Raw genomic sequence first — 24,984 nt, 5'->3', positions numbered from 1 at the left:
TATTGCTATATGCACCAAATTATGCACTGCTAGATCAGCCAAAGCTAATAATTCGTCAGTTTTGTGATTTAGAAGAAAGTAGACAAAGGGTTTAAAATAAATCGGGAGAGGGAGTATAGTCAGTGATTATTTGTGGTTTTGAAATGGAATATAAAATACCCTCCCGTGCACCCCCTTTCTAGCTAGTGAAATGGAATGGTCGGGTGTATTTATTCGACCGGCGAAGCACGTTGACGTAGTTAGGGGGCATTGTTTGAAGAGCAGGGGGGAGCGTGCCACAGTTGTCTAGATTTAAACTCGCCGAGAATTTTCTTTAGCCATAATTCAAGTCTAATTACTAGCAACACTTGAATTTACGTTTATCAAATAATTATATATAGCGGCCATGTATTAGCAACATAGACACGTACGAGTTTGTGTTGTAACAAAGCTGAAGTTGGACAGCTAACGTTAGCTAGCGCTACTTCCTCCATCAGACTAGAAATGAGTGTTAATGTTAGCTATAATTTATAATTGAGCCAACATCAGTCTTTTTCGTTATGTAAGTAGTTAGTTAGTTCAAGTTTTGCGTAAACTCACCATTGTGAGAATATTCAGGCTAACGTTACTGCTGTAGCTAGTTAGCACCAGATGAGGAAAGAGATTGTCAGGCGGTTAAACATTTTTGACGTTCATATTTTTTTATTCACCATAAACTAGTGTTTTAGATTAATACTTAGCACAGCAAGCATATCGTTTAATGTAGTTGGCTAGCTTTATGTAGTGTTTTTTTCACGTGTAACTAAGATTGTTCTAGCAGGAAGTACAGTAACCTTTAAGAGAATAGCTTGGTAGAAAATGGAGTAAAGCAGCTACAGTGGTCCATCCATTGAAAGCAAAAGTAACGTTAGCTTGTTATCCTTTTAGAGGCTAGATTTATAAATCGGGAACCCCACATCTCCTTTGTTTCAGGTTGTGGCAACAACAAAAAAACGTTTCTCAAATAACTTTGTATAGACCGCTAGCAAGTTATGACAATCCCTTTATGTTGAAAACTAACGTTAGCTGGCTAGTTTGCTGCTAGCTTCCGACCGAATGCTGCTACCGATTGCATAGCTTTCTAGACAGCTTGCTAGCGTGTCACTTTCCCAATTGCTTCCTAAAGATGTCGAACGCCATAAACGAAGGTCTGTTCTTGATAAAAGACGTGAAGCCTGGATCGAAAAATTTAAATATCGTATTCATTGTTTTGGAAATAGGTAAGTTGGTGGAGATAACAATGTCGTGTTTCTCGTGTCATGTCAACCTAGATTCGTTACCGTTTTCTTAAAGGGCCAGAGGAACAATTGAGTCGATTGTGCAACTTAGTGCAAACATGTAATCGTGAGTATAAAAAAAATGCCTCCGTGTAATAGCATACAATTACCTGTATTTTTTTGTTGTTGCTTTGGACATGTTCTGACAGGGTGCCATATTACAGCCATGAGGACTTGGTCACCCATCACAAAGGCTATGTAGACGAGCTATGTTTATTGAATTGCATTTCTAAAGGGATAACTTCACTTGCTCTTGTTCTTTTCTCATATGTTAGGACGGGTAACCAAGACGAAGGATGGCCATGAGGTGCGTTCCTGCAAGGTAGCGGACAAGAGCGGAAGCATCGCCATCTCTGTCTGGGACGAGCTGGGCAGCCTCATTCAGCCTGGGGACATTATCCGGCTGACCAGAGGGTATTGACCCCTACCCACACCCATTGGGCTACTGCAATGATTCTCATCTCTGGCATTGGCTACCCTCATGGTTGTACATATTGTTCTAGCCAAGCACAATAACATCCCATTTAACTACTCATTAAGCCATTTGATATGTTGAATCAGGTGTGCTTTTACTGGACTAGAACAGAAATGCAACCTTGGAGATGAGAAACACTGCATGACCGGTAGAGGCCTTGACTGATATGAGCAGTTAGTATATGGAGCATACACTCCCCTGAGCACCTGCACAGGCTTACCATTGATTCTGTTATGACAAGAATCTTAGGAAAGTGAATAGAAGTATAGCAAAATGTGTTGCTATGAAAACCCATGAGCTGTTTTCCCCTCTGGAATATAATTCACATTTTTCTAAAGTTAGTAGAAATGGAACTGATCCCAACCCCAGTACTTTGTTAGCTAGATACAGTATCTTGACTTTCCTCCATCTCTGCAGCTATGCCTCCATGTGGAAGGGCTGCCTGACCCTGTACACTGGAAGAGGTGGAGACCTGCAGAAGATCGGAGAGTGAGTACAGTCTATTTATACCACCAGGAACTTCCTGTATTTCACGAGAATTCAGCTGGCCACTTGCCGCACTCTTTATGATTTAGTGATGCATAAAAGCAGAGAACACAAAGTGAGACTGCCCCCCCCCCCCCCCCCCCCCCAAAAAAAAAAACTCTGTGGTTAGGGTAGTATTGATGACTTTTGTTGAAAAAGTGGTAGTGTAGGAGTCTCATACCAAGAAAAGCAGAAAATAACACTGATATCATGGTATGGGTAGCATTCAACAGGCCTGAAATTTGATTAAAGAAAAAAAAGTATCTGAACTTGTCCAGTAAGAGTGCTTGTTTTTCAAAAAATGTTGCCTGAAAAAAGTTATGTGCAACCCCACTGCCCCTCCACTATTGTATTGTAAACATGTGGTGTTCTATCAAATAAAACATGTCTGTTCTTACATCTATCTACAATAGTTGAGCAACAGAGGAATTGCATTTAGTTTAAGAATACAGAAGGTTATATTGCTTTGAAATAAGTTTGGCGATAGCATCGTTTATCGACAATGATTGACAGCCATGGTCGACGTTGAAGACATCGTGATGACCCATGGTGGTTTAGCGTATTTGAGTGTCGCCACGTAGTACATTTGTCTTGCAGGGCAGCACAAGTGACATTGAGTATTCCTATATGCTATAGCCCATTTCAATAAATGTTGTATAGCCTACAGAATGTATGAGGAATGTAGTCCTGAAAGAACAGAATTCCACCAAATCGGCACAAGATGTCCAGTTTTATAACACGCTCTTTAACTATCTGTTTAAAAAAACGTAGCCTATGTTCCATTCTCTCTCCATTCGATAGGCTATGAATATGACTGAAGGCTACGCTTCATCGTTTTATGCATGGCTTTCTCCCGATCAAACAATGAATGTAACAGAATTATTTGAAAGCCTTAAGGTAGGATTAATAACAAGAGGACAAACAATAGCCTATAGAAAAAGCTAATGACCATTTTATTGAAGTTTAACCGTTATTATGAAATAAATTATCCATGCGGGCTGGGAAAATTCTTCCATGCAGGGTTGAAAACCAAATAGGCCTAATTGGAGGATAGGTAATTGGCCGATCATAAAAGCTTTAAGACCAGTTTAAGTTATGAACATTAGCTTATTTCCAAGGATTCTAGCCTATCAGTGTTCTGAAGTCGAGGCTTTCAAAAATAACAAGAATGAAAGTCTGTAACCTAAGCCTAGGCATAGGCTATTCTCAAACACTGCTTTGAGAGATCGAATAAACAATATTTATTTTTCTATTTTGAGGCAAATAAAGCAATTATTATCCAGTTCTGAAGACTAGACTGCTTCTATCCAGGCCATGATGTAGGCCTAAAACCTAGCTCACTACGGTAAGACAGCCCGTTCATCATCAGTCACTGCTCCATCATGTGCAAGCCACAGACACAACTGTTCTGCTCCTCCACCAGCAGGGAACATTAGAAAAGATGTGCCATTGCCTGCACTGCCCATGCTTTCAACCACATTGACTTAAGTCATGATTCGTCCCGTTGCATTAGGTTTCACGCTATAGCCCACCCTTCGTTTTAGAGGAGTTATATTTTTTCCAACAAAAAAATAAATACATTTGTGGGTGGCCAATCGGGGCGATAGCATCGTATCAATGTTTTATGGGTACATAATCATGATAGGACAAAGGTTGACATCGACCAACCCTGCTTTGAAATATAGGTGTCATGTATACTGAACAAAAATAAACGCAACATGTAAAGTGTTGGTCCCATGTTTCATGAGCTGAAAAAAGATTCCCAGTTTTCCATATGCACAAAAAGCTTATTTCTCTCCAATTTTGTGCACAAATGAGTTTACATCCCTGTTAGTGAGCATTTCTCTTTTGCCATGATAATCAATCCACCTGACAGGTGTGGTATATCAAGAAGCTGAATAAACTGCATGCTCATTACACAGGTGCACCTTGTGCTGGGGGCAATAAAAGGCTACTATAAAATGTGCAGTTTTGTCACACAATGCCACATATGTCTCAAGTTGAGGGAGCTTGCAATTGGCATGATGACTGCAGGAATGTCTACCAGAGCTGTTGCCAGAGACTTGAATGTTCATTTCTCTACCATAAGCTGCCTCCAACATGGTTTTAGAGGATCTAGCAGTAAATCCAACCGGCCTCACAGCAGACCACGTGTAACCACGCAAGCCCAGGACCTCCACATCTGGCTTCTTCACCTGCGGGACTGTCATGAGACCGGACGGCTAATGAAACTGAGGAGTATTTCTGTCTGTAATGAAGCCCTTTGTCGGGCCTGGCTCCCCAGTGGTTAGGCTTATGCCCACCCATGGCTGCTCTGCCCAGTCATGTGAAGTCCATGGATTGGTGCATAATGAATTTATTTATATTGACTGTACCTTATATAAGCTGTTACTCAGTAAAATCTTTGAAATTGTTGCATGTTGCGTTTGTATTTCTTCAGTATAGTTTCAAGCTGGCTACATTACATTGTTTTAATGCTTTTCGGTACAAGTTGATGCATGCAACTTTACTTGAATGTGCTGGGTTACTTTTAAATATCAATGACATGCATGCAGTATTAACACACAGGGTTAATGTTCCTAACATTCACTAAATGTATTCCCTCCCATAGGTTTTGCATGGTGTATTCCGAAGTGCCTAACTTCAGTGAGCCCAACCCAGATCTGCTAGCCCAGAACAACCAGCAGAACAAGACTGTAAGTACCTCTACCCTACCCTGGTCCCAGATCTATTTGTTCTGTCTTGCCAACTCCTATAGGCATTGTTTTTGCCAAACATGTTGGCTATCCAGCACAAACAGCTCTGTGACCAGGCTAACGGTAGCCCACCTCCAGATTGCTCAAGAGGGTTGGTTAATTAAAAACGAAAAGCTGAAATGTATTTAGTCAATAAGTAAAACATTTCTTAACAAGTCACACAATTTGCATGGACATAAATGACATACCTTAAGGGAACATTTTGACATTCGCCATATGGTTAGTGAGAAATGCCACATTGCAAATGTACGGTTCCTTACCAGACGTCCAACAGCATCTCTAAAATTCGCGGATGGCGACGGACCGTGCAGCAGGGCCGGATGTTCCCACAAGAGGGCGAATGGAATCATATTGCAGATGTATAAAACATCACCAATCACGACGTGGCCTTTTCTCCTAAACGGAAAATACTTAGAAGACAACTTGATGAGCTTAGGTTTGGCATAATGGGCAGTTGGCCCTCAACGGTTTTTGAGTTCTGGCCATTTTTCTGCGATTAAAGGTAAAAAAATGAAAATAGAGCAATAGTTTTTGCGCTTCACGTCAAAGTAAATGAATCTACGGTGTCAATAAAAAAATAACCAGCCATTTATCGTAATTTAAGAGAAATCGTACAATGTCAAATTGGTGATGTTCAAAAAAAGGTGTTTAAATATTATTTTTTTTAATTACAGATCCAGTTGCAGCGTGTTCAGACTAATCTTTTTGAATTGTGTTTCCGAGCTATGCGAGATTTCTGTGATTTTCTGAAATAACACACACATTCAACCCTCTGTAAATAAGTATTAACTCAATATTCTATAAGTGCCTACCCAAAGAAGGATATGTGTTCACTTTCAGCTTCCTGTGTAAACCGGAAGTGCCTTAAAATGGTGTCGTCAGGTGCTGTTTCGAAGGGTTAAAAAGGTCTGATCTTTTCAAAACGTGTTATTAGGCAACCCTCGTGAACTGTAAATCAGTCATTTCTCCCAACAGATGTCAAAGAAAAGCTCTCACACACACACAGCAAGGATGGAGTGACGAAGTGCTGTTCTTAAAGACACAGAGCCTGCAATGGCATTTCCATATTCTCAAGGCCGTGCCGAGTTCAACAAGATGCCCCGCTTGACCGTAGCGCGCTCAGCGACTGTGAAAAAAGTAGGCCCAAAATGAAGCCTGGCCCTAAATTTTATTTGCTTTTGGGTGACAGTGGGAGAACCTTAATGGTGAGAAGCACAATTTGACCTCAGGAACGTTCCCGAGGTCCTCCCGATCTGTGCAAGCCTAAACTTGACCGTGCGGCATTAACCCTTAACAGTGAAAAACATTTTTTTTTTTTCATCTCACAATTTACAATGACTTCTTTCCCCATAGGAATACATTGCCTGCTCCCCTGAATTCAACTTGAAGCCTATGTGGGTTATGAATGCCTTATGAACCTGTCTTCGATGACAGTCTATCAGGCCGCTATGAGGTCTACCTGTGTCGATTCTAAGCTTCCTGAAGCAACCGGAAGTGGTTAAAATCACCCTAAAAGTGTTTTTCCATACCCAAACTGATGTTTGATAGAAATAGTGAATTCAACACTGTGTAATAGTCAGTTCTTAACGTATAGACTTAACTCAGGATTCTGTAAAAGCATACCCCAATGAGGATATGTTTACTTTTAGCCTCCTGTGCCAACCGGAAGTGCCATAGTTGGTGTCATAGGGGCTGTTTCAAAGGGTTAAAGTCAGATCTTTCCAAAACTTCATATGTGCAACCCTCGTGAACTGAAAATCAGTCATGTCTCCCATACAATTTCCAAGAAAAACTCACACACACACAGCTTGGACGGAGGGACACAGTGTGGTGCGTAGAAATAGACAGAGCCTGCAATAGTTACCTTTGTTTGAACTATTAACCTCGGCACCATTTTTATTTTTGGAAAAATAACGTTCCCAAAGTAAACGGCCTATTTCTCAGGACCAGATGCTAGAATATGCAATAATTGACAGCTTAGGATAGAAAACACTCTAAAGTTTCCAAAACTGTACAAATATTGTCTGTGAGTATAACAGAACTGATATTGCAGGCGAAATCCTGAGAAAAATCCAATCAGGAAGTGACCCTTATTTTGAAACCCCTGTCTTTCTATGCATCCCTATTGCCCATTGAAAGGAATATCAACAATATTCCTTTTTCTACGTCTTCCCTAAGGTGTCTACAGCCTTTAGACATAGTTTCACGCCTTTATGTTGAAGAATGAGCGTAAACGAACACATTGCGTATGTGGCCAGCTGATGGCTCTCAGTGATTCTTGCGTAAAAGAGAGAGGTAGCCATTTTTCCTCCCGGTCCAACTGAAAAGCCAACTGTCCCAGTTGATATATTATCGAGTAGATATTTGAAAAACACCTTGAGGATTGATTATAAAAAATGTTTGCCATGTTTCTGTCGATATTATGGACATAATTTGTCGTCGACCGCTATTTCCGGTGGATTTCTGAACATAACGTGACAAATAAACTGAGGTATTTTGGGTATTAAAAATAATCTTTATGGAACAAAAGGAACATTTTCTGTCTAACTGGGAGTCTCGTCAGTGAAAACATACAAATATAATCAAAGGTAAACGGTTAATTTGATTGCTTTTCTGATTTTCGTGACCAAGCTTCCTGCTGCTAGCTGGACATAATGCTATGCTAGGCTATCGATAAACTTACACAAACGCTTGTCTTGCTATCGCTGTAAAGCATAATTTCAAAATCTGAGACAGGGTGATTAAAGAACCGTCAGACCTAGAGTTCTGAAACTTTCAAAACCTGTTCTAGACCTCAGGTCGATTGTGCGTGGCGAGTTATGTGGCTCTAGAAGGTTCTCGGACCGAGAATATTCTCAATAACTTTAATTCATTTGGACCATTACGAAAATGACGACGTTTAGAAAAGTCCCAGATTCGCAAGACTAGGTCCATTGAAAACGGCTCGGCCCATAGAGACGGATCCCAACATTTCTGTCTGATAGCTCATTCAAGGACCCCTGGAAAAAAGTGGATTTTCAGAACCAATTAAGGTCTTGCTCGGGCACCGAATGACCTATCGAGCCGAAACTTGGTATTCGGAGTCGCCTCAGCTAGGCCTACACATAATATCAGAACTGGACCCGCAGCTAGAAGGTAACTTTGTGTTTTATGTTTTTATTATGGTTTGAACAGAAGGCGCTGTGAATTTTGGGCCAGCTCTGAAATATGTGATAGTTGGCTTCTAAACGAGTTGGAAAAAGTGGGTGTGGTTTCAGTTTGTATTAGTTTGGTGTCAGAATGACATCTAATTGACTGATGGACGGTGACTTGCTGGCTGACTTTTGTCCATTTGCAATATGTTTAAACAGTGAGGTACCATCACCAAAATGACATTCTGAAATCAACACCAAGAGCGATGGAGTGGAACCAGAATCACTGCCCGGCCATCGCGAGTTCATTGGGCCAGTCAATTTCGCATTCCTGCTGTACTTTTGAGCATGACAAATTTGTGATGGTAAATGCACATTGAAACATACTGCAAATGCACAGCCGTGCACCTGGTGATTGGAACGGGTTACCAGGAGCGCATTTTTAAAATGTTTTTTAATGCCTTACGGGGTAGCAAGGGGTCTACGGTTGGGTAGGGAGCACCCCCCCCCCCCCCCATCCGTGCCCATCCAATAGGGGACCCTTGTCATTTTGGACATTTTTCAAAAAATAGTTAAAACAACAGTCCCACTTCTCCCTCTTCATACATGACAAATAGACGATCTAGGTTGATTCATGGCTTAACATAGTGCTATATATCATTTTGGCAGTATAAATACCTTTTGGACATGGTTCACTGACTTTCGGGTTTGTAAACCGACTTCTATTGATCGTACATGGCAAATGGACATAACATCCTGATTTGGCACTTTCAAATCTTTCATATTGCATTTGGACATTTTTTATGGCATTTGGCCCCCCAAAAATAAAGTGACTTCCTATGAAATCATATTGCAAATGGACAAAACATATGCCCTATGGACAAGTAAAAAAATAAATAAATAATGATAATCAAATATGACTAAAGTATGTTGATACAGTTCTTATACATGTGTAATTGACACAAATCGAAATACGTTTTTTAAAATGTTTTCAATATTTCAAAATTGTACTCTTAGGTCTTGACTGCAATATGAAAAATTACGGTGGAGCGCATCTGTTGGATTTTTGCAGTGTTACACTTGGCATTTGCCATATGGCATTTGCAATCAACTTTGAATGAAACGACGCCCGAATTGAGTGGTATTGGACACCGTGTATATATTTAGTACGGTGCCCATATGTTCCCATTCAGTTTTTTTACATTTCAGGGGGGTGTTCCCTTACATCCAATTAGTGTATAAACATTATTTTTGAATGACTATACCTAATCTCTGTACTCCTCACTTAATGATCTGTAATTTCCCTCAGTCGAGCAGTAAATTTCAACCACATAGACCAGGGAGGTTTTCCAAAGAACGGCACCTATTGGTAGATTTGTAAAAAAAAAAAATAAGAAGAAGAAAAGCAGACATTGGAGCATAGTGATTAGTTATTAGTTACACTTTGGGTGATGTATCAATATACCCAGTCACTTCAAAGATACAGGCGTCCTTACTTACTCAGTTGCCAGAGTGGAAGAACACCACTCAGGGATATCACGAGTCCAATGGTGACTTTCAAATAGTTGCAGAGTTTGATTTCTGTGATAGGACAAAATTGAGAGTGGATCAACAACATTGTAGTTACTCTACAATATTAACCTAATTGACAGAGTGAAAACAAGGAAGCCTGTACATAATACAAATATTCCAAAACATGCATCCTGTTTGCAGTAAGGCACTGAAATAAAACTGCAAAAAATGTGGCAAAGAAACTAACTTTGTCCTGAATAGAAAGCATTATGTTTTGAGGCAAATCCAACACAGTACCACGTTCCATATTTTCAAGGGTGGTGGCCGCATCATGTTATGGGATTTCTTGTAATCGGCAAAGACTAGGGAGTTCTTTATGATTAAAAAAAATGGAGTAACGCCTATCTACTTTCCAATACCCTGGGAGACATTCACCTTTCAGCAGGACAAGAACCTAAAACACAAGGCGAAATATACACTGGAGTTGCTTACCAAGACGACATTGAATGCTCCTGAGTGGCCCAGTTAGTTTTGACTTAAATCGTCTTGAAAATCTATGGCAAGACATTAAAATGGCTATCTAACAATGATCAACAACCAACCTGAAAGAGCTAATATTGTACAATCCTTACCCAGAAAGAGTCTATATGATTGAAACAGACTTTAAGTAACTCAAAAGGAGAACACGTTTCTGAGAGAATCTGGTACTTAATGGTATCAAAGAAATATGTTGAAGATCCTGTAAGTCTTGTGAAATTATTTCTTACAGCACTACAGATCTCAGGTGATACTGTTGACAAAATCAAACTTCGTGATATGAGCGCCCAATCGTTGCCAAATTTTTGCATTCCTTAAAGACAAAATAATGGTTAAATGCCTGGGTAAAATACTTTCTGGCATGAATGGTCCAGTTCCTGAAGGAAATTGCAGAACAGTGCAAACGTCTGTTCCCACTCTTCAAGGTGAATAGATTAAAAGGGAAATGTGTAGCTCTCGTAGTCGATAAACTATATTGATAACAAATTGTGCCGAGACACCAGGACCATTCCATGGCTTTTCTAAATATTACAATATTCCCAGAGTCGTTGAATAATGGACCACCCAATACTATCCATGGTAGGGATTGTAATATTTTTTGGGGGGGGGAACCATAAAATGCAACAATTGATAAAGAAATTAACTACAACTATACCATTCAAGATGGGGAATGTTGTCAAATAATTAGTATTCAACTTTCTATTTATAGTATTTATAAATAGATTAGACGGCATTAGAAGAGAGGATAATTATTGAAAAAGTACATTTTCAAATATAAGGAACTGGAACACAAGTACTCAAGCCTGAAATTAGGTAGGAATCAACATGGTAGGAATAAAACAGAGGACATAAGGCACAGTTTGAAGGTGTAAGGTGGGGTGTGTGTTTTTGTGTTTGGGAAAAGTGGCGTGAAAAAAGAAAATGGTTGCAAATGTCAGAGCCCATCCATGTGCGTCTATGAGCAGAAGTTGAGAGCTTTCAATTTTGTGCCGATATGGGATATACATTTTTTTTTTTAATTATAAAGTTAAAGTTTATTTATTGTCTTATCATGGTGGAACGGTTCCCAACTCTATACCCTAGACACCCTCCTGAGCGACCCATACTCTAAGGAGAAGTCCTTATCTGTTTTATAGGCCTACTGCAAGTAGCCTATACCCAGCCAAGATGGAAAGATAAATGCAGTCAGACACCCACTAAATCGGCACCACTCCCTCAAGATTCTGAGCCTGCCTGGCAGAGTTGGTCCTTCAAAGCCTCTGGATGGGTGAGCATAATATTCAACGATTTTCTCAGTCGCTAATGAGAACCTTGACCATGTACCTAGCCAGTGGGGTGCCCCCACCCAGGACAGTACTGGCAACACTAGCTGCAGTAACCCATGGGGAGGGGGTCACACTCAGGCAATAAGAGAGGGGGCAAATTATTGTGTCCCCGGTGGCACAAAATAATTGAAGATCTGACTGCACAGAGATGCTTGGGAAAATGGTCACAACGGGGGACCTGTGTGTGTGTGTGTTTCAGGGGAAGGGGTTGTACCTGATCTCGAACAGCTAGGACTTGACATTGGTTAATCAAATCTTCCCATTCTTGCTCAATGTTGCATGCCTTTTCAAACCGCTACAACTATGTATTTGCACATCAAGTCCTTTCTTGACTTGGATGGCACAACTGTACAACATCTGAGGAAGGGTGTGTGTTTATCCCACATCTGCTACTATGGGGTAATGCTGTTAGGAACAATATAGGATGAATCACAATTTTCTAAAAATAATAATTGCTTGCCAAAAATGTAAATTTTGTAATGGCCATCCTGGTTATAGGTAATAATTCTTTGCATGAACTGCCTACATTATTACACATTATTTGTTAATTGTGGAAATTTAAGATGTGCAAGATTTTTAACGTTTGTTTTTAAACTGTATATAATACAATTGAGGTGAGGGTGTTGGAAATGCTTTTGGTGGTTGATCTGCTTCTGTTCTGTGTTCACTTGGATGACAACCCAACTTGGGATAGGGGGAGGTTTTAGCGGGTGTAATAGTGGAGGACAATTGGATGTTTACATAGTAGCAATGTAAATATCATGGTACAGCTATATGGACACTCAATCATTATGGTACTTTTTAACAGTAACTTTACAAACGTGTATTATAAACGGTATTGGGTGCGGGGCGGCGAAAAATGATTATCCCGTAGGCAAAGAAACTCAGAAGGGGTGACGGTATTAATGAACAATTTTGATCAAAATGTGCAAAATGTCCAAACCGATCCGCAAAGTAGATGGATTATATTTAAACGTGTTATTGGCTCATGAACACATTTGGCTCATTTATTTATATGGTCCAAATAATGATCCACGCTTGTTTTAAAAATAAATAATTATAATGTATATCAAACCTACAAGCAATACAAGATGTATCATTATGGTGGGAGATTTATAATACGGTTTTAAACACCTCAATGGACTGTAAAGGAAATCACTCTACCAATTTTAACCCTCATGCACTTAAGGAGATCATTAATATCATATATGCATTAGAACTAGTGGATATATGGAGGCTTAAATATCCTGACCGAGTGAGAGATGCATGGTGGAGGCTCAATCAAGCTAGTCGTCTTGACTTCTTTCTTATGTCATTCTCGCTGGCACCAAAAGTTAGTGTTGATAGGGGACAGAATGCGTTCGGACCTTCACGTAATTGGCATATACATTACTCATACAGAATTTCCACATGGGCGAGGATATTGGAAATTTTTTATCAAAGCCTATGGAATGTTAATTTGTTTTAGCTAGGACGGAATAATTTAACTGACTTTTTCTGAGGTAACAGGTACAGCATGGGACAATTTTCAAATTTGCCTTTAGAGGCTATGCAATTTGGTACTCATTTCTAAAACAAAAACAATTCAGGTCAATAGTCCATATACAAAGAAATAGGACTAATAGTACAGATGGCAATGCAAACTGTACCATAGAGGCTCAGAATAAGTTGGTGGAAAATAGGAACAAATGGAGGAGCTTATTTAACGAGTAATGTTATAAGAAATATTGAACTGGATGGAATATGGGAAAAATGCGGCAAATTCTTTTTTTTAATCTTCAATTTAGAAGTGTTACCAAAAATAATTTACAGAAACTTGTTACAAATTAGTCACCCATGTTTCACAAACTATATTTTGAAAGCGGAAGCACAGTACTTTAAAAGCATATGTTTTTGTTTGTCTCCTCTAACCGAAGCTGATTGTATGGATTTTTTTCCCCTATTAATAATGTACAATGAACAGCTGCACAGAGACTCATGAAGGCTGAATTACAGAGCGGGATTCTTGATGCAATTAAAGCCTTTAAGTCCAGTAACTCCAGGGCTGGAAGGCATACCAAACCTTTTTTTGATATACCATGAGGACATTTTTTATTAGCTTGTTTTCACCACTTATATAAAATTGGTAGATTGTCAGATACTCAACAAGGTCTGATTTCATTATTACTGAAACAGGACCCAAGTGGTAAATTATAAAGATCCAGTCCATAAAAAAAATTGAAGGCCCCTTACACTTCAGTGTTGTGATGCAAAATGCATAGTATTAAAAAGGTATTGTCGGATATTATTCATCCTAATCAGACTTTTATTTTATTTTTTACATGGACGGTACATTGTAAATAAGACAAGTACGGGAAACAGTAGAACACTAGCTGACTTAAAGGTTTTTGATAAAATACAACTGGGATTTATATATAAATGGCTCGCATATTATAATTTTGGAGAATATCCTATACAATGGGTTAAAGTTATGTATAATAACCCTAGATGTAAAATGGTAAAGAATGGCTACTTCTCAGAAAGTTTTAAATTGTCAAGAGGTGTAAAACAAGGTTGTCCACTATCAGCATATCCATTTATGGCCATCTAAATGTTAGCGATTAAAATCAGATCCAGCAATATCAAGGGACCATAAATCTCGGACTTGTATGCTGATTAATGTTTTCTTTGAAATCCCAAATTTGGATCCCTCCACAGCCACAGATGACAGATACTTTTTAAAAACTGTAGTTTATTTCTTTATCAATTGTATTTTGTTTCCCTTTATTCACATTGAAGAGTGGGTACAGAACTTTGCGCCATTCTGCAATTTCCTTCAGGAGCTGATCATTCAAGCCTATATACTGAACTATATTATGCATTGGATCACAAAAAAAATACTTTTACATTACTGTGTAGTTTTCCAATTAAAAGGTCTGACGGTGATGTGAATATATTTTTCGGGAAATCATCTCACTAAAATACATGATAATAAAGTTAGCAAAAATGGATACGATCTTGCTCCCATAGAAAGGAAAATCCCTGTATTTGTTAAAATCACCCTGAGTAACTCTTGAGTCATATCCCAGTTGCTTTATGGCCTTGCCTACACCTAGCAACCTATTTTTATTATATAAGCAAAAAATACACGTTTTTACTTGGAACGGCAAGCTAGATAAAATTAAACGGGCCTATTTATATAATGAATGAATTTGGAGGGCAGAAATGATTAACCTCCACGGGATCGGTGTCCGTATACCGGGACGGTTGAGCTAACGTGTGCTAATGTGATTATCATGACAGTTGTAAGTAACGCAAACTTTCCAGGACGTAGACATGTCTTATATGGGCAGAAAGCTTCAATTCTTGTTAATCTAACTGCACTAGAGGTTGACCGATTTTAATCGGAATGGCCGGTTAATTAGGGCCGATTTCAAGTTTTCATAACAATTGGATATCGGTATTTTTGGACACCTATTTGGATGATTTTTAAATTTTTTTACACATTTATTTAACTAGGCAAGTCAGTTAAGAACACTCTTATTTTCAATGACGGCCTAGGAACGGTGGGTTATAACTGCCTTGTTCAGGGGCAGAACGACCTTGTCAGCTCGGGGATTCAATCTTGCAACCTTACGGTTAACTAGTCCAACGCCCTAACCACCTGCCTTACATTGCACTCCACGAGGAGCCTGCCTGTTACGCGAATGCAGTAAGAAGCCACGGTAAGTTGCTAGCTAGCATTAAACTTAACTTTAAAAAAAACAATGAATCATAATCACTAGTTAACTACACAAGGTTGATATTACAAGTTTATCTAGCGTGTCCTGCGTTGCATATAATCGATGCGGTGCGCATTCGCTAAAAGTATATATTTTTAAACCTGCATATTTAGCTAAAATAAATCCAGGTTAGCAGGCAATATTAACCAGGTGAAATTGTCACTTCTCTTGTGTTCATTTCACGCAGAGTCAGGGTATATGCAACAGTTTGAGCCGCCTGGCTCGTTGCGAACTAATTTGCCAGAATTGTGCCATGTAACAGGAATATTTAGACTTATGGATGCCACCCGTTAGATAAAATACGGAACAGTTCCATATTTCACTGAAAGAATAAACGTTTTGTTTTCGAGATGATAGTTTCCGGAGTCGACCATATGAATGACCTAAGGCTCGTATTTCTGTGTTTATTATGTTATAATTAAGTCTATGATTTGATAGAGCAGTCTGACTGAGCGATGGTAGGCAGCAGCAGGCTTGTACACATTCATTCAAACAGCACTTTTGTGCGTTTTGCCAGCAGCTCTTCGCAATGCTTCAAGCGTTGAGCTGTTTGACTTCAAGCCTATCAACTCCCGAGATTAGGCTGGTGTAACCGATGTGAAATGGCTAGCTAGTTAGCGGGGTGTGCGCTAATAGCTTTTCAATCGGTGACGTCACTAGCTCTGAGACTTGGAGTAGTTCCCCTTGCTCCGCAAGGGCAGCAGCCTTTGTGGAGCGATGGTTAACGATGCTTCGAGGGTGACTGTTGTCAACGTGTTCCTGGTTCGAGCCCAGGTAGGGGTGAGGAGAGGGACGGAAGCTATACTGTTACACTGGCAATACCAAAGTGCCTATAAGAACATCCAATAGTCAAAAGTATATGAAATGCAAATGGTATAGAGAGAAATAGTCCTATAAATCCTATAACAACTACAACCTAAAACTTCTTACCTGGGAATATTGAAGACTCATGTTAAAAGGAACCACCAGCTTTCATATGTTCTCATGTTCTGAACAAGGAACTTAAACTTTTGCATTTTTACATGGCACATATTGCACTTACTTTCTTCTCCAACACTTTTGTTTTTGCATTATTTAAACCAAATTGAACATGTTTCATTATTTATTTGAGGCTAAATTGATTTTATTGATGTATTATATTAAGTTAAAATAAGTGTTCATTCTGTATTATTGTAATTATCATTATTACAAATAAAAAAACTTGGCCGATTTAATCGGTATCTGCTTTTTTTGGTCCTCCAATCGGTATCGGCGTTGAAAAATCAGTCGGTCGACCTCTAAACTGCACTGTCCAATTTACAGTAGCTATTAGAATGAAAGAATACCATGCTGTTTGAGAGTGAAACAAACATATCATGGCAAGTGGTTTGATACATTCACCTCTGAAGGTAAATCATGTTCTTTCATTCTGTAATCTTGCTCTGATTTGTCATCCTGAGGGTCCCAGAGATAACATGTACCGTAGTTTGGTTTGATATATTTTTATATTCAAATGTAGGAACTGGGTTCTACAGTTTGAACCTCTGCTGTCTCTGGCCACACACCCACTCCGCCCGGCCCGGCTATCTAGATGTGTGAAAGTTAGTGTGTAAACTAATGATCCATCATGTATGACATTCCTTGGAGTGTGTAGACTTTTAATTTTGTATTACCATATCATTTTTGTATGTTCTTTCTAGTTATGTACTTGAAAATGTATCAATTGACCAATTTGGCACGTTTGGGCAGACTTGATACAAAACATTGTCCAGTATTGCATTGCTTCACTGGATCAATCTGAAACTTTGCACACTCAAATCTAAATTGCACCTAAAATGCAATATTATATGGTCTTTCTCTTGCATTTCAAAGATGGAACAAATGAAAAAAATTATACATGCAGTGCATTTGGAAAGTACCCCTTGACATTTTCCACATTTTGGTAGGTTACAGCTTTATTCTAAAATTGATTAAATTGTTTGTTTTTTTCCCACATTCTACACACACTACCCCATAATGACAAAGCAAAATGTTTTATGGCAAATGTATTAAATAAAAAAACATACCTTATTTACACAGGTATTCAGACCCTTTGCGATGAAATTTGAAGTTGAGCTCATGTGCATTCAGTTTCCATTGATTATCCTTGATGATTGGAGTCCACCTGTGGGGAAATTCTGTTGATTGGACCTGATTTGGAAAGGCACACACATGTCTATGTAAGGTCCCACAGCTGACAGTGCATGTCAGAGTTAAAACCAAGCCATGAGGTCAAAGGAATTGTCCGTAGGGCTCCGAGACAGTATTGTTTTGAAGCATAGATCTGGGGAAGGGTAACAAAAAACATCTGCACCAGTGAAGGTCCCCAAGAACACAGTGGCCTCCATCATTCTTAAATGGAAGTTTGGAACCACCAGGACTCTTCCTAGAGCTGTCTGCCTGGCCTAACTGAGCAATCAGGGGAGAAGGACCTTGGTCAGGGAGGTGACCATGAATCTGATGGTCGGACAGCGCTCCAGAGTTCCTCTGTGGAGATGGGAGAACCTTCCAGAAAGTCAACCATCTCTGCAGCACTCCACCAATCATGCCTTTTATGTTTGTGGCCAGACGGAAGCCACTCTCCAGTAAAAGGAAACCTGGCACCATCCCTACGGTGAAGCGTGGTGGCAGCATGCTGTGGAGATGTTTTTCAGTGGCAGGGACTGGGAGACTAGTCGGGATCGAGGGAAAGATGAACGGAGCAAAATACAGAGATCCTTGATGAAAACCTGCTCCAGTGCGCTCAGATTGGGGAGAAGGTTAATCTTCGAACAGGACAATGACCCTAAGTACACAGCCAAGACAATGCAGGAATGGATTTGGGACAAGTCTCGGAATGTCCTTGAGTGGCCCAGCCAGAGCCCGGACTTGAACCAAATCGAACATCTCTGAAGAAACCGGAAAATAGCAGGGTGCAGCGCCTTCCCCCTTCCAACCTGACGGAGCTTGAGAGGATCTGCAGAGAAGAATGGGAGGAACTCCCCAAATACAGTTGCGCCAAGCATGTAGCGTCATACCCAAGAAGACTTGTGTCTGTAATTGCTGCCGTAGGTGCTTAAAGTACTGAGTAATGGGTCTGAAAACTTATGTAAATGTGATTTCGGTTTTATTTTAAAATTTGCCCACGATGTTTTTGCTTTGTCATTATGGGGTATTGTGTGTAGATTGTTTATATCCCCTAATCAATTTAATACATTTTAGAATAAAGCTGTAGCGTAACAAAATGTGGAATACTTTCCAACTGCACTGTATTTACAAAAGAAAAGATATGGGGGATTGGAAATAATGCAGACAATTACATTGGTGGAAGCTGCAATATTAAAGCTGACCTAACCCCCCCCCAAAAAAAACAAAAAAAAACTTGCAGGTGTAAATGCTGCCGAAGGTGACTAACATGTATTGACTCAATACTCAACACCCATAGATCTTGATTAGATTTATTTTTTTATGGCAAATGTTAGAATTTTTCTTCCACTTTGACATATGTATTTTGCGTAGATTGTTGACAAAAAAAAATGACAAATCCATTTTAATCCCACTTTTGTAACACCACAAAATGTGGAAAAAAGTGAAGGGGTGTGAATACTTTCTAAAGGCACTGTAAATCAGATGCTAATTAAAAAGCAAGAACAACATCAACGGCAGACACTCTAGAAAAGGAAATACTCAGTTTACACACCTAAATCAATGTTCATTTGAAAGCACAAACAAAAATCTAATTCCACTTTCAGAGAACAGGAATTGCCCATCTGTCTCAGACTCTACATGTGTAAAGTGTTTTTAGTTTTTAACAGAGTCTTAATGAGGTTAGTGGGTTAGTTATCCCCAAAATATTGAATGGTGTGAAGTGATGCTTAATGGACTTTTTAAAAGTGTTTTCTAATGCCCTCACCACGTGTCCCCTTGCAGGGCAAATCGGATCAGAGGGGGAATTCTCCGCCTAATCAGAATTCAGGTACACCTGCTCAGTCGGGTAAGTGATAATTGGAGTGGTGGGGCAGTTGATCTATTCAGAAAATCCACAATGAATCACACTTTTAATTTCACAAATTTGTTCATATTGGCGTATAACAACTGAAATCAGTCTAGATTTCCAGGCTAGTTGAGGTCCAGGCCCAGTCCAGAAACATCTAGCCCCTATCCCCAGTGTTGATGAAAATATTTGATGGGTATAAGCAATATGGCAAAAATGAAGTCCACCTAACCTATCAGGGGGTGAGGTATTAGTTCTGTTTGATTAGATAGACCCTTTGTACACACAACTGTGGCAGAAGCATTCGTGTTGTGCTATTTAAAGTAGAACCTGCTTTGACAACTGTGGAGAATGGGCGTTTCTATTCCGTTTTGCGCAGTCGGAATCGATGACCTACGAGGTGAGAAATGTTATGCTGCTCTATTTTCTCTGTTTGTGGGGATGCATTCTGCTTCGTCCAGTCAACCAGAAAATGTTGAGGGATAGGGGTTGCTTTAAATTGTCACACTTTCACTTGTTTTTGCTGCCTTTGTGTGTACAGAGTAAACCGGATGACGGCCCACCATGTGAGCAGGTTTGGCGCGGGCACTGTTCTCTGGTATATTGTCAACAAAAGCCTGATGGATTGTTCAGAAACATGTATTCATTCCATAAAATGAATGTAAAAAAGATTCTAACTAGCTTAGTTCTAAACTCAGCAAAAAAAGAAACCTCTTTTTCAGGACCCTGTCTTTCAAGGATAATTTGTAAAAATCCAATAACTACTCAGATATTCATTGTAAAGGGTTTAAACACTGTTTCCAATGCTTCCAACCATAAACAATTAATGAACATGCACCTGTGGAACGGTCGTTTAGACACTAACAGTTTACAGACGGTAGGCAATTAAGGTCACAGTTATGAAAGTTTAGGACACTAAAATAGGCCTTTCTACTGGCTCTGAAAAACACCAAAAGAAAGATGCCCAGGGTCCCTGCTCATCTGCGTGAACGTGCCTTAGACATGCTGTAAGGAGGCATGAGGACTACAGATGTGGCCAGGACAATAAATTGCAATGTCCAACCTGTGAGACGCAGAAGACGGCGCTACAGGGAGACAGGACAGACAGCTGATCATCCTCGCAGTGGCAGACCACGTGTAACACCTGCACAGGTACGGTACATCCAAACATCACACCTGCGTGACAGGTACAGGATGGCAACAACAACTGCCCGAGTTACACCAGGAACGCACAATCCCTCCATCGGTGCTCAGTCTGTCCACAATAGACAGAGAGGCTGGACTGAGGGCTTGTAGGCCTGTTGCAAGGCAGGTCCTCACCAGACATCACCGGCAACAACGTCGCCTATGGGCACAAACCCACCGTCACTGGACCAGACAGGACTGGCAAAAAGTGTTCTTCACTGACGTTGTGGTTTTATCTCACCAGGGGTGCTGGTCGGATTTGCGTTTTATCATCAAAGGAATGAGCGTTCCACCGAGACCTGTACTCTGGAGCGGGATTGATTTGGAGGTGGAGGGTCCTTCATGGTCTGGGGCGGTGTGTCACAGCATCATCGGACTGAGCTTGTCATTGCAGGCAATCTCAACACTGTGCGTTACAGGGAAGACATCCTCCTCCCTCATGTGGTACCCTTCCTGCAGGCTCATCCTGACATGACCCTCCAGCATGACAATGCCACCAGCCATATACTGCTCGTTCTGGATCTCAATCCCATTGAGCACTTCTGGGACCTGTTGGATCGGAGGGTGAGGGCTAGGGCCATTCCCCCCAGGAATGTCCAGGAACTTGCAGGTGCCTTGGTGGAAGAGTGGGGTAACATCTCACAGCAAGAACTTGCACATCTGGTGCAGTCCATGAGATGCACTGCAGTACTTAATGCAGCTGGTGGCCACTCCAGATACTGACTGACTTTTGATTTTGACACCCCCCCCCCCTTGTTCGGGCACACATTATACCACATCCGTGGAACTTGTTCAGTTTGTCTTTTGTTGAATCTTGTGTTCATACAAATATTTACACGTTAAGTTTGCTGAAAATAAATAGTTGACAGTGAGGACTTTTCTTTATTTGCTGAGTTTATGCCTTTTGTGTTGCTTATACCCATCAAATCCTCTCTGATCTACATGCAGTGCCTTAATGGGTCAGGCATGTCAATGTACATGGTCATACTTGTTTTTGAACTTCTTTTTGCTAGTGCCAAATTAGGCCACCTACAAGTAACTGCCAAAATATAGGGAACCAACCGTGTCTTAACCTTTCTCCTACAATTCCTGTGGCCCTGTGGAAATTGAATTAACATAAAAACATCCCCATCAAAATCTGTCTAGAGATGTTTTTTTTTGCATGGGCTGTCTCAATCCACTGCATCTGTTAATATCGCCCTTCTGTATCTGCGGTGAAAGGTGGCAGAGCTAGAGCTGTGTTTGTCAGACCATAAAACATCCCAAAAATCTGTCTTCTCACAAACGTCTAAAGCTTCAGAACGGTTTGGCCTACAAACTATTATGACCCCTCTGTGGAAAGATGACTCTCACGAACATGATGGGGTTGCTCTACGCACCCCCACAAGTGTCACGGGACTTGTCTGAAGGTGGAGATAGTTTAGTGCCTAGAATACAGGGGTTAAATACATGTGTATGTTAAATAAAAAATAGTTTCCTGATCTTTTATTTCTCAGATATAGGACAAACACTTCAGAACCCCCCCCTCCCCCCAAGTAAAAAAAGAAAAACCGATCTGTTACATGTGGTGAATCTGTTATTCACAGCATTTCTATGGGGTAATATCAGAAATTCTAAAGTCAATAATGTTTAAGCTAAATGCTTTTTGGCATGACCATCTTAAAACAATTCCATATTTTAGCTTATCCAGCTGCAGATTATGCACACTGGCTCCTTGTGGTCTGCTAACTTCAAATACCATCCGAAATGAGTACTTTTGTTATCAACTGAGTCAGTCGACTGTCTGCTCTACAAATTGCATCCTAAATAACTACTCAATACTATTTCTAGTTCAGTCAGTCTCAATTTACCCTTGATGCATCACGGTTTTAATGCTCTCCAACACGGCCATTAACTTTGTTCCTAGGCGTTGGTGTGTTACGCACACTAGCTCTGGTCCAGGGCGTTATGTTAACCACTACTGCGTGTGCAGCTAGCTCGTACAACGCTGGACACTCGCTGCTTGCTGCTCGCAAGTATGACTTTCAGGGGTAGGCAACCCTGGTACTTAAAGTTTTGGATTTAACCAACCTAATTTCATCACCTGTGCTGTTGGTGGCGGTAATGCACCATTCGATATCTTGTCTCATTTCCTATGTCTTACAGTGTCTGTGTGTGAAGTCATCTGCTGGAGTCAGACTCTGGAAAATAATAGCCTCCCCCGCAGGCCCTAAGCATGATGGGATATTAATTGCTTAAATAACTCAAACCACGCCTGTGTGGAAGCACCTGATTTCAACCTACTTTGTATCCCTCATTTACTCTAGTGTTTCAATGCTTTGGCATTTGCATGTGCACTATATGACCAAGTATGGGGACACCTGCTCATCGAACATCTCATTCCAAAATCATGGACATTGATATGGAGTTGGTTAACCCCTATGCTACTATAACAGCCTCCACTCTTATGGGAAGGTTTTCCGCTAGATGTTGGAACATTGCTGCGGGGACTTGCTTCCATTCAGCCACGAGCGTTAGTGAGGTCGGGCCTGTTGTTGGGCGATTAGAACTGGCTCAGTCGGCGTTCCAATTCATCCCAAAGGTGTTCGATGGGGTTGAGGTCCGTGCTCTGTGCAGGCCAGTCAAGTTCTTCCACACATCTTGACAAACTATTTCTGGACCTCAATTTATGCACAGGGGCAATGTCATGCTGAAACAGGAAAGGGCATTCCCTAAACTGTTCCCACAAAGTTGGAAGAACATAATCGTCTAGAATGTAAGATTTCTCTTCCCTGAAACTAAGGCGCCCGAACCATATAAAAACCAGCCCCAGACCACTATTCCTCATCCAGCAGACTTTGCAGTTGGCGCTATGCATTTGGGCAGTTGGCATTCTCCTGACATCCGCCAAACCCAGATTCATCGTGGACTGCCAGATGGTGAAGCTCGATTCATCACTCCAGAGAACACGTTTACACTGCTAATTCCTCTATATAGTGTATGTCCATGTTTAACTGGAATTGTTAGTTTGGGTTTCTAAATGGCAGTCTCACATATCTTTATTAAATTGGTGCTACTGTTATCTAAGCATAGTGGACTCATGCATTTTGTATGTTTGGTCCACGGCGGGCGGCCTTTCTGGCCTGCTGCTTTCATGCCAAGTTATGATGCTAATCTCTTTGCCATGTCCATTCAAATGATTAAGAAAGCGGTAGTCTGCTATATTTGATTAAATGAACTGACACATGTTTCCCCTCAGTTGATCATGACTGCTCTTCTTAGCATTTTTGCCCATCCCTTCTCTTCCCACAGGTAACGGTGCCATGATACCATTTGTCAACAACAACAGTTCTCCCTCCACTCCTCGTGACCCTGTCTTTGGGGGTGTGGGGCGGACTAACGGCCGTTCCCCTGGCAGCGCAGCTCCTCCAATGTCCGCTGTGGGACCTCCCAGTGCCCCCAAGCCTTCGGTCACTATTAGCAATGGCAGGGACCCCCGGCGTGCCAAGAGATGAAACTGGCATTAGGGACATCTTTCCCCCGGCCTCTTAACCTCCCCCAACCCCCTCACTCTCTCCTTTCCATCTACCTTTTGAACAAGCCAAACCTGGCATTCACAACAATATCACTGAAAAAGACTAGTTTCTGATCTGCAGCTTATACTGGTTAACCTAGGCGACGTTGTCTTTCTCTAGTTGAGCTAATGTTTGTTGGTTATGCTGTCAATTGCATAAAGCACCTCACTGAATAAGTGTGACCTAAACATGAACACAGTAGCAGGACTTGCAAAGCTCTGGACATAAAGTAAGTTTTCCCCCTTCCACCACCATAATTGCCAATTTTGTGCCAATGTTATTGACAACCCTCCCTGTGCCTCCCTCTCGCCCATCTTGTTGGCTGAAACTATACACCCTACTTGACCACTAGATGCACTTTCTTCTCTTTAAGTCAAAGTAAATGCATCACTAATTTGATTAAGGAACAGATTACTGCTGATGGGGAAAGCCTTACGTAGGCGAAACAACTTTTTGGACAGAATTAACTAACAAAACCCCCCTTGGAAGGATCACAACTCCCTTCTCAACCAAAACATATCAAAAGTGACTGAAAAGAAAGGTGATACTTTGATTTTTATCAGTAGGTCGATTAGATTTAGTTGAGAATGGCTACAGTTTTCATGAGGACTAGTTTATTTGCTGTCCAGTTATGAACAATACATTTGTTAGGTGGGAACACTTAAGAGGTTCACCCAAATATATTTTACTGACATTTTGATTTCTGTTTCATCTCTGAGATAGATGGTGAAGTAGCTAATGAGTGCAATAAATAATATTGTCACATTTAACTCTAGCTATGTTCCTCATTCTGTCAAACAACTTTAATCAAGACTGAGTAATACATTTAATCTGTTTTATCACATTAACACATTTCCAATGAACGACAGACAGCGTTTCTGATATGTCAAAACTAGCCATAAGGCTAATATCCTTAACTTTAATCGATAGTCCTGAG

At 40.5% G+C, this 24,984-nt stretch overlaps 1 protein-coding gene across 2 annotated transcripts; it reads left to right on the top strand.

Moving 5' to 3' along the window:
* Positions 1 to 219: 219 nt before the first annotated feature.
* nabp1a (nucleic acid binding protein 1a) lies at positions 220 to 24,817 on the top strand. 2 transcript variants are annotated; one of them, XM_021578732.2, is made up of 7 exons: positions 221 to 1,238; positions 1,312 to 1,362; positions 1,571 to 1,709; positions 2,188 to 2,259; positions 4,907 to 4,991; positions 19,245 to 19,308; positions 23,785 to 24,817. In XM_021578732.2, the coding sequence occupies exons 1-7, from the start codon at positions 1,145 to 1,147 to the stop codon at positions 23,985 to 23,987; spliced, it is 708 nt and encodes a 235-aa protein (XP_021434407.1). In that variant the 5' UTR covers positions 221 to 1,144; the 3' UTR covers positions 23,988 to 24,817. The 2 variants fall into 2 exon arrangements, with proteins under 2 accessions (XP_021434408.1, XP_021434407.1); XM_021578733.2 differs by lacking the exon at positions 1,312 to 1,362 and having other exon boundaries at positions 220 to 1,238.
* The last annotated feature ends 167 nt before the right edge of the window (positions 24,818 to 24,984 follow it).

The sequence above is a fragment of the Oncorhynchus mykiss genome, chromosome 22, assembly GCF_013265735.2.
Source record: "Oncorhynchus mykiss isolate Arlee chromosome 22, USDA_OmykA_1.1, whole genome shotgun sequence".
NCBI classification, from domain to species: Eukaryota; Metazoa; Chordata; class Actinopteri; order Salmoniformes; family Salmonidae; genus Oncorhynchus; species Oncorhynchus mykiss.
This window is presented reverse-complemented; position numbering and strand designations above follow the sequence as displayed.

Coding starts and splice junctions, on each gene's coding strand:
- nabp1a (XM_021578732.2), top strand. CDS start 1,145: ATGTCGAACGCCATAAACGAAGGTCTGTTCTTGATAAAAGACGTGAAG. Junction 1,363..1,570: donor CTTAGTGCAAACATGTAATC/GTGAGTATAAAA, acceptor CTCATATGTTAG/GACGGGTAACCAAGACGAAG. Junction 4,992..19,244: donor ACAACCAGCAGAACAAGACT/GTAAGTACCTCT, acceptor GTCCCCTTGCAG/GGCAAATCGGATCAGAGGGG.